This window comes from Terrapene carolina, unplaced genomic scaffold, assembly GCF_002925995.2.
Source record: "Terrapene carolina triunguis isolate 2854851 unplaced genomic scaffold, T_m_triunguis-2.0 Scaffold21, whole genome shotgun sequence".
Lineage (NCBI taxonomy): Eukaryota > Metazoa > Chordata > Testudines > Emydidae > Terrapene > Terrapene triunguis.
The window spans coordinates 14,472,699-14,482,857 of NW_020664372.1; the positions used below are offsets into that span (position 1 = coordinate 14,472,699).

Here is a 10,159-nt window from a genome sequence, read left to right on the forward strand (position 1 = left end):
TTTGACCTACATGCTTGACATTTTCTGAAAGTGTAGGATAATGACCAATATAACAGGAGACAGGAGAGATGAAAGATCAGGACTGAGACATAATGGCAGAGCTTTATAGAGAAGTTTATAATAGTATTTGCCTTGCACTGCACCCAAGCCTACTCCTTTTGAAATCAACAGAAATTGTTCAATTAATGCCAGTGGGAATAGAATTGGGCCTATTATAGGTCCTATAAGCAGGGATATTTGTCATTTATTTTTATGAACTCTAGATTTACTCAGATGTTTAAAATAAAGGGGAAAACCAGCTCTAAATTAAACAAAAATTAACACAATTCTGAAACTGATTTCCCTTTTCTGCTTATAAAGTTAGCCAGACTTTTGGTGTTCTCACTCTAGCAACTTGTATTCCCAGTTTCAGTTTAAAAATTCACACACAATGTATCAAGATAATGAATCATCACCGACAGCATAGTCCTCATTAAGTTGGTGAGAGTTTCACCTGACTAAGGACTGCAAAGCTGAGACTTATATTGCTGTTCATGCAAATTATGATAAATATTACAAAAAACCTTACTGAGTTCAAATAAAAGTGCTTAATTCAAAATGGAGTGTTAATCAAAATGAGGTAATAATGAATGGAACACTCAGATGCTATCACTCTACATTAATAACAATTTCGAACACATTTGTTCTGCTAAAATAATCCAGCAATCTAACATATTGAAAAGGTTTCAGTAAAAACTGTGAGGAAGGGTTTCCATTCATTGTAGTTGCTTCAAATACTCTCAATAGCACAGAACCAGAACAGTTAAACTGTAGTATTTTTACTGTACTCATTTCATTTGAACATTATTTTTTGTGAGCACTGTTTTGGTTTTATGGAATGTTGACTTCTTCAAAATGATTTGGTTGACAGATTTAACCTCTGTAATGTCTAGCTTTTGAGGTTATTCAAAACATTTTCCTCTCATATAGAAAAAAATGTATGTGTGTTTATGAGAGAGATACACATACAATGCATGATAATATGGTGCAGTATAAAAAATGTACCAGCATGATTTTGGGATCACAACATTCCTCAGAAATGGTGAAGTCACAAGAAAGTTATGTAGGCCATTCCAAATTAGTGTCTATAAAATATGTATACCTCACCATGCAATTATGTACTCTCTAAATACTACATGCAATGTTGGGAATATTTTAGAGGATTTATGTTTTTTATCCCTCCATCTATGAAACCATATAATCGAAAGCCAAGCAAAGTAATTCAAAGACTTCCTTTGACTTCAATAGGCGTTGGATTAGATCATATGTCTCACTGTACAGGGCACATAGGGAGTTATAAACACTTGTCTATATTGTCTATACCTAGAAATGTCATGATTGTAATCTTTGAACCCATTTGGCACTAAAAACGAGTACTTGGTCCCACTGAGAAGCTGAGATTCTTTCCAAAACTATATTTCTTCTGTTTCTAGCCCTACAAGGTCACAGGAAATGTTAGATTTCAATACCTAATGGAACAAACCGGTTTATGTAGAGAAAGCTAACCAGAGTCCAGGACCAGATCTTGTTCATTCTCGGCTTTAGGCAATACAATTTGCTGGTAAAAATTCCACATCTGGAAAGAAGAGGATACATCTGTGGGCTAGGTTGATGTTTAAAAGGTGTTTCTTTGAAACTTTTCAAGGGGTTAGAATGTTAAAATAAATTCCAAGGGATGATATACCACCAGTGGGCAGAGAGCAAGTGGGACAGTCAAAGGTGCATGATAAATGTATTGATCATTAGTCTTGACTTCTCAGTTAAGGTAGCATTTAGTTTTTCACTTAAAACTGGAATTTCATCTGAATTTAGTTTTTCACTGAAAGAGGGAATTCAGTCTCACGGGGGTGTCCAATTTATATTATGAGTATGACTGTACATTATATACATGTTTTATGTACTATACACTGGTTGTGCATATGTATAATTTAAATATATATGCAAATATATTTTCACTTGTTTTGAGATCATTCAAAACTCCAATTGCCCTGCAAAATAAATACCTAGAGCTAAACTTAAACATGATCCACTATGATAGCTTGAAAGCAAAGTGAAGGGGCTTCTTTTTATTTATTTAAAACGAGATTGCACGTGAACTACAATTCTCCCAACTGGCAATAAAGGGGAAAGCAATCAGCAAAACGGTGTGTAGTTTGTCTCTTCAAATTACCAGTCGTTGAATGGCTGGCATATTATTTCCTCCCCTCCCTCCTTCAGTTCTGGGGCTGTCTGCAAAGTCTTACGCTTGTGCTATGTTCGGGACATATTCTGCAAGGCTGATTCCCATGCCCAGAAATAATATCTAGAAGCTGCTTTGGCTCATTCCGCGGCATTCCAGGAGAAAGCCGATCTACCGCCCTGCACTGCCATCTATTGGCCACGGGGCCTCACTGCTCTGCCTTCCCCCAGCTCCACCATGTCTGCCGCAGCTTTGCTAAACCGGCAGCTGCACAATGAGCAAGTGTCGGAGCCCCGGCCCCATGCCTCTTGCCATTGAAATGGCTTAGAGGGCAGAATCACCCGCACTCACACAGCGCCTCGTGCCCGAGACAGACCGGGCCCTTCTCTGCTGCAGGTCGGCGCGCGCGTGCCCCCACCTGCCTTTTGCTGGGGGCAGGAGGGCGAGGGGGATCCTCCTGGTGCCTAGCAGCCCCGTCCGCTGCCCCAACTCCCGCGCTGCCTTCTAAAGAAGCGGATGCAGCGGAGGCTGCCAGACACCACGCAGGAGAAGCAGCTGCAGCAGCCTGAGCTCGGTCCGCGGCGGAGGCTCTGCAGGAGGCAGCCGCGGGGGCCAGGCTCCCAGCTCTCCCCCGCTGCACACTACCATGTTCGGCGCGCACCGCCAGAAGAAGAAGGGGAAGATTAAACCCAGCCGCGCGGCGCCGCGCATCCTCCCCTGCCAGTCTGGGTCTCAGCCGGCGGGGGAGACCGGCTGGCGGACAATGGTGTGAGGCGGGGGAGCAAATCAGGAGGCTGGGTCTCGGCTGGGCGGAGGGGAGAGGGGGGAGGAGGGCTGAGCTGGAAGCTGCTGCGGAGTGGGGAGAAAGTTGTGCCTCTCCGTGGGAAGGGGGAGCGCGGGGAGTGCGCGCCGGGGGCAGGCGCGGTGGCTTGTTGTATCGGCATGTGAGTCCGTGTGTGGCGCCCTGCGGAGCTGACTGCCCCGCAGCCTGGCAGCGAGAGGCGGAAAGGGAGCAGCCTCCTGGTCCCTCAGTTAACCCCCAGTGTACAGACATTCCCCCATCTTCCTCCTACCCTCCCTCTTTGTGCGCCCCCACCCCCCTTCCTCTCCTCCCTGAGTCCCCCTCTCCCCTCCCCTGGCTCCGCTCTCTGGACCCTCCACTTGCCCGCCTCTCTCCTCCGTTCCCCGCCCCCCACTCTCCACCCCCCCTCACTCCCTCTCTCTTGTTCGCCCCTCCCTCCCGCCACCCCCTCCCCCCACTCTCTGGTCGCGGGGAGAGCGCTGAGAGCAGCTTCGGGAGCCAGCCCTTGGCACCGCCGCCGCCGCCGCGCTCGATGTGTGTGTGCCGCGGGGGCTCGGCGCAGCCTGGGCGGGGGGCGCCGTGTGCGTGCGTTCCTTCTCCAACCTTCCCGTCTGTGAGCCCCGCCGCCGCTCTCCTTCGCCCGGGCGGCTCGCACGCAGCGCACACCCCAAACAGGCATCCGTATGGGTTGCAACAATGCTTGGGCCCTGGAGATTTCAGGCTCAGTAAGTATCGGGGTTGACTCCCCGCCCCCCTTCCTGTCTGTGTCTTTTTGTGGCTTCCCAATCGGCCCCCTCCTCCGCAACTCCTCCCCTTCCCCCCTTTGGAACAGGATTTCTCCCGTCTCGGGGTGCTGCTCAGTTAGGTGGCGGTGTCCGGCGGCTGCTGCTGCTGCTGCTGTCGGCGGTACTGAAAACTGCCTAGAGCCGGCCGTGCAGTGCGGTGAGCTAGGGTTTGAACTCTTTGGGGGGAAAGCAATACACCCCCCGCAAACTGTGACCCTCCACCGAGATCTGGCAAGGAGCGGCGCACAGCCATCACAGACGGGCTTCTCAGGCAGGATCGCAGCCGTGTATAGCACAGATTCAACTTTATTTTCTTGATCTCCACGCCCGTCGTTTTCTTGAAGGAGGAAGGGGGGAGGGGAAACTGTATTTATCTCATTTACTAATCATAACTGAATTAAAGTTGCAAAACGGCCGGGAATTTGATACTGTACTGCCCGGGCACGTTTCGCAATGGCTTCTTTCTTTTTTGGTTTGGTTTGGTTTGAAGATCAGGCGATTAATGGATGAATAGATCTGATCGGGCTGAGAAAGAATTTGCAAGGTAAATGCTATAACTAGAAAGATTGATGCAGCTTTGATGCAGTGAAGCCGTTTATCTTCAGTAATTTCGATCCGGTAGACGTTTGGTCGAAATTTTATATCTATATCTAGATATATATCTAGATTCGCCAAGACGTCCGATTCCCTGCTGCTTCCCTCCCTATGCTGCAAGTGCTAGATTTCAGCGTTGAACTCGCTGCCACGAGAGATGTCTTGCAGTAATGAGACTTATTTTTAGGGTGCGTTTCTCCAAGCGAGTGTTGCCGTGAGGAGTGACGCTCAGAGAAGGTTGACCGTAGAAAATGCAGTCTCAATGACTTATTAGTCTCCCCCCCACCCCCAGACACACACAGATGTACATATTCTGGCTCTTAATATTATTTTTAGACAAGTAGAAGTAGGAGAAAGCTGCAAGGAGACAGACTGCAAGAGAGAAAGAAAATCGGATTTGTTTCCTGCTAGATAAAATTCGGGTATTAAATCACTGACGTAGGTCAATGGTAGGATTTTTTTTTCCCGTTGGCTTTCAATCAGCTCGGGTGTCTTTGCCCCTAAAGGATGAAGAGCACTGACAGCCATCCTTGCTTATAATCAGTATCTCCAATGCTTGGAGTGTAGGCGATTATATATTTCCATGAGACCTAGTTAGATCTCTCCGCTTCTATTAGGCTAGTTTTACAAAAACATTGGGAATAAACAGTATGCCAGTTATGGCTGAGCCTGCGAAGATGATCTTCACGTTTTATATATTTTTTCACAAATTTTGGGTGAGTGGCTCAAACGTCCCCTTTAATTCCCTCTCGCGCTCGCTGTACGTGTGTTCATAAATATCAACGGAGTAAGGTTACTTATGTGAGTGGAGATGCAAAACATGAATACTATTACTAAAGAGAGCTAGTAAGTGCATTCAGTTACACGGTGGATGTAATTCATTGCAGTGCCGGAGAAGTCCATCACAAAAGTTATGTGTTTTAAAAAAAAAATATGCATATATATATACAGCCATTGACCGTTTTAGGAAAGAGGTGTTTTGGGGGATCCAACAGGATTCTATGTGTTGAATTAATGTACATATCTCACCTTTTTTCTTTGGATTTCCGACAATGGCATTTCCAGCAATGGTTAAAAATAATCACGGTAGCACCTTGGGTCTGTAAAAGTGGGGAAAGACCTTAACAGTGCGCTGTTCGCTTAAGAGGTTCTGAAAGGAAGAAAGGGGGCTGAGATGGGAAACCTCATAAAATGGTGCTTTTTACTTTTAAATTAGAACCGTGAAACCGAACTGACAGCCATTTTATGTATATTTATGGTGCTGGTCATGAAAAAAAATCCGACGAAACACTGAAATGTAGCACATATGAATAGGAACAGAACGGTTTCCAGTGTGACCTTACCTTTTAAAAATACAGCAGACGTTTAACTCACTAGGAGTTGAACATTGTCCTTTCAAGCAGATTCAGTGTTATCCAGCTTTTAAAACACTTGGAATGAGAAATGACAAAATTTTATTTTGAATAGCAACCTTCTCCACCCACCCCCACGCTAAAATAAATAAATGAAAACTTTGTGTCTGGTTTATATTTTAAATCTTTATGCTATTACGTTTTCTTTTCTCTTCTTGCCCTTACAGGAGTTAAAATGTACGCTTGCTGCTCTACAGTAACTTTGGAACAGGACCCCAACAAAAAAATGCATATCTGGATGCTGCAGACGATAGCGGTTGCTTTAACATCGCTAGTCCTGTCGTGGGCAGAAAGCATCGAGTATTATGGGGAAATCTGCGATAAGGCGTGTCCTTGCGAGGAAAAGGACAGCATCTTAACGGTGAGCTGTGAAAACAGAGGGATCATCAGCCTTTTCGAGATCAGCCCACCAAGATTCCCTGTCTATCACCTCTTGTTATCTGGGAACCTTCTGAACAGACTCTACCCAAACCAGTTTGTTAATTACACTGGGGCTTCGATTTTGCATCTAGGGAGCAATGACATACAAGACATCGAAACTGGGGCCTTTCATGGTCTGCGGGGCTTAAGGAGGCTGCACCTGAACAATAACAAGCTGGAACTATTAAGGGATGACACTTTCCTTGGTCTGGAGAGTTTGGAGTATCTTCAAGTCGATTATAATTACATCAGCACTATTGAACCCAATGCTTTCAACAAACTGCATTTGCTGCAGGTGCTGATCCTCAATGATAACCTCCTCTCCAGTTTGCCCAACAACCTTTTCCGTTTTGTGCCCTTAACTCACCTGGACTTGAGGGGTAACCGGCTGAAGCTGCTGCCCTACCTGGGCCTTTTGCAGCACATGGATAAAGTGGTGGAGCTGCAGCTGGAGGAGAACCCATGGAATTGCTCTTGCGAGTTGATCGCTCTGAAGGATTGGCTAGACAGTATCTCCTACTCGGCTCTGGTGGGGGACGTGGTTTGTGAAACCCCTTTCCGCTTGCACGGCCGAGACTTGGATGAAGTCTCCAAGCAGGAGCTTTGCCCTAGGAGACTCATCTCGGATTACGAAATGCGACCGCAGACACCTTTGAGCACCACAGGGTATTTCCACACTACCCCGGCCTCGGTCAACTCCGTGGCCACTTCTTCCTCGGCTGTTTACAAATCCCCTTTGAAGCCCCCTAAAGGGACCCGTCAACCAAACAAGACCAGGGTGCGTCCCACCTCCCGCCTGCCCTCCAAAGACCTGGGATACAGCAATTACGGCCCCAGCATCGCCTACCAGACCAAATCCCCGGTGCCTTTGGAGTGTCCCACCGCCTGCACTTGCAACCTGCAGATCTCCGACCTGGGCCTCAATGTCAATTGCCAGGAGAGGAAGATCGAAAGTATCTCCGAGCTACAGCCCAAACCCTACAACCCCAAGAAGATGTATCTGACCGAGAACTACATCGCCCTGGTGCGCAGGGCGGATTTCCTGGACGCCACCGGGCTGGATTTGTTGCACCTGGGCAACAATCGGATCTCGGTCATTCAGGACCGGGCCTTTGGGGATCTAACTAATTTGAGAAGACTCTACCTGAACGGGAACCGGATCGAGCGACTGAGCCCGGAGCTGTTCTACGGGCTGCAAAGCCTGCAGTACCTCTTCCTGCAGTACAACATCATCCGGGACATCGAGGCGGGCACCTTTGAGTCAGTCCCCAACCTCCAGCTCTTGTTTTTGAACAATAACCTGCTGAGATCTTTGCCCGCCAGCATTTTTTCCGGCCTGACTCTCTACAGGCTGAGCCTGAGGAGCAACCACTTCTCCTACCTGCCTGTGAGCGGGGTGCTGGACCAGCTGAAATCCCTGCTGCAGATCGACCTGCACGAGAACCCCTGGGATTGCACCTGCGACGTGGTGGGCATGAAGCTGTGGCTGGAGCAGCTCAACACCGGGGTGCTGGTGGACCAGGTCATCTGCGAGTCCCCCAAGAAGTTCGCCCAGAGCGACATGCGGACCATCAGGTCGGAGCTGCTGTGCCCGGACTACTCCGACATCATCGTCTCCACCCCTACCCCTTCCTCCATCCAGCTGCCGGGCGGGACCACCCTTTTCTCCTCCACCGTGCGGCTCAACAGCACGGGCGCGGCGGGGGGCGCGGCGCCCTCGGGCGGCGGGGGCGGATCCCCCTCGTCGTCGGTGCCGCTGTCGGTGCTGATCCTGAGCCTGCTGCTGGTGTTCATCATGTCGGTGTTCGTGGCGGCGGGGCTCTTCGTGCTGGTAATGAAGCGCCGGAAGAAGGGCCAGGGCGACCCGGCCAGCGCCAACAACTCCGACGTGAGCTCCTTCAACATGCAGTACAGCGTCTACGGCAGCGGCCACCACCACCACCCGGCGCCGCAGCAGCCCCGCCACCCGCGCGGCGGCGGCCCGGCCCTGCCCAAGGTGAAGACCCCCGCCGGCCACGTGTACGAGTACATCCCGCACCCGCTGGGTCACATGTGCAAGAACCCCATCTACCGCTCCCGGGAGGGCAACGCGGGCGAGGATTACAAAGACCTGCACGAGCTCAAGGTCACCTACAGCAACCACCACTTGCAGCAAGGGCCGCCGCCCCCGCCGCCCCCGGGGGAGGAGGAGTCCCTGCGGAGCCCCACTTACAGCGTCAGCACCATCGAGCCCCGGGAGGAGCTGCTCTCCCCGGTGCAAGACGCCGATCGCTTTTACAGGGGCATTTTGGAGCCCGATAAACACTCCTCCTCCTCGCTGGGCACCCCCGGCAATAATCTCCCCGATTACCCCAAATTCCCCGCCGCCTACACCTACACCCCCAACTATGACCTTATGCGGCCCCATCAGTACTTGCATCCCGGGGCGGGGGACAGCAGGCTCCGGGAGACGGTGCTCTACAGCCCCCCGAGTACTGTCTATGTAGAGCCCAACAGGAACGAGTATCTGGAGTTAAAAGCAAAACTAAACGCAGAGCCGGACTACCTCGAAGTGCTGGAAAAACAGACCACATTCAGCCAGTTCTGAGAAATCCCTCCCTCCCCCCAACAACCATAGCGACTCCTCCTCCTCCTCTAGAGTATTTGTATTTAACAACCACACACAAAACAAAGAAACACAAATGCTGAACCCCCTCCCTCCCCCCTTTAACTCATTTTGTTGTAGGGTGAAGTGCCTTGGCACAGGATTTTCAGCTTCGGGGAATGATACTGAAAGGGTGTGCTGTTTCATTTTTATTTTTACAAGTAGGAAACAATCTATTGTGTAAACTGGGCACAACACTTGCTCTTGTGTGTTTGTGTGTCTGTATGTTGGGGAGGGGGGAAGAGGGTTTACTTAGGATGGATTGTGCAGGTTATAAGTACAAAAGTCATAGTCACTTTCATTTTGTTGGACAGGCATTGCTAAATTTTATTTTCTCTTTGGTTGAAGAGTGCAGCGCACGTTTCCCCCTTTTAGCTCTGGGTGAGTCTAAATGGCTTTTAAGGAAAGATTTGCACACCCAATTTAATACAAGGTTTCCTTTTTTAAAGGATGTGTTTGTATGCTTTCTGGACTTTTGAATTAAAAATATATATATATTATGATCTTTAAAAAAGATCACCAGAGATGTTGACAAATCATTAAAGAGGGCAGAGATATATGATCCATAACTGGTTAGTGAAAATAACTTATTGATGAACTATAAAATATTTTATTGTAGCACCTATTTTTATATGTGCATTAGCATTTCTCTTTCCTTCACTATTTTAGGGCCCAGTCTTGCAAATACTTACATACCCACGTAACTCTATTCATGAAAGTAGTCTTGGCATAGGCATCCATCCTGCAAACACTTAGGCAAATGAACAACTTTGCTCAGGTGTGTAGTCCCATAGATTTCAGTGAGTATGTAAAGTTAGCCACATGCCCAAAAGTTTGGAGGACTGGGGCCATAGTCAGTGCAACTGTTCTCATAAGTAAAGTTACATGGACGTGTAATTGTTTTTTCAGGATGGGGCCCAGAGTCTGTGAATTGCTCAGAAGTGTTGCACTACATGCAGAGCTTTATTTCCAAAGCTGAAGTGGTATCAGGAGGACATTTTAAATCACTAAAATTAACAGTAATTATGACCAAATTTAAAAGACAATCCAAGACAAGCAATCTGGTCAGGATAAAAGAATATTGTATTGGGAACCTCCTGCTAGGGCAACTAGTTGGACTAACTAGCGAGGGACATGTGGAAATCGTTGATTTTAGCAGGAAAATTGTTTCTTTTCATTACTCAACCAAAATATAATGATTTGACTACTGTTGTAGCCAATTTCTGATTGTTTAGTCAAATGCAATTGCACTTGTACAGATCCATGTGTATACTGGCACTTTGA

At 48.1% G+C, this 10,159-nt stretch overlaps 1 protein-coding gene across 1 annotated transcript; it reads left to right on the top strand.

The window, feature by feature from the left end:
- Positions 1-3,649: 3,649 nt before the first annotated feature.
- Positions 3,650-9,029, top strand: SLITRK5 (SLIT and NTRK like family member 5). Its single transcript, XM_024202886.2, has 2 exons — positions 3,650-3,745; positions 5,979-9,029. Exon 2 carries the CDS (start codon positions 5,987-5,989, stop codon positions 8,816-8,818), a length of 2,832 nt encoding a protein of 943 aa, XP_024058654.2. The 5' UTR covers positions 3,650-3,745; positions 5,979-5,986; the 3' UTR covers positions 8,819-9,029.
- The last annotated feature ends 1,130 nt before the right edge of the window (positions 9,030-10,159 follow it).

Coding starts and splice junctions, on each gene's coding strand:
- SLITRK5 (XM_024202886.2), top strand. CDS start 5,987: ATGTACGCTTGCTGCTCTACAGTAACTTTGGAACAGGACCCCAACAAA.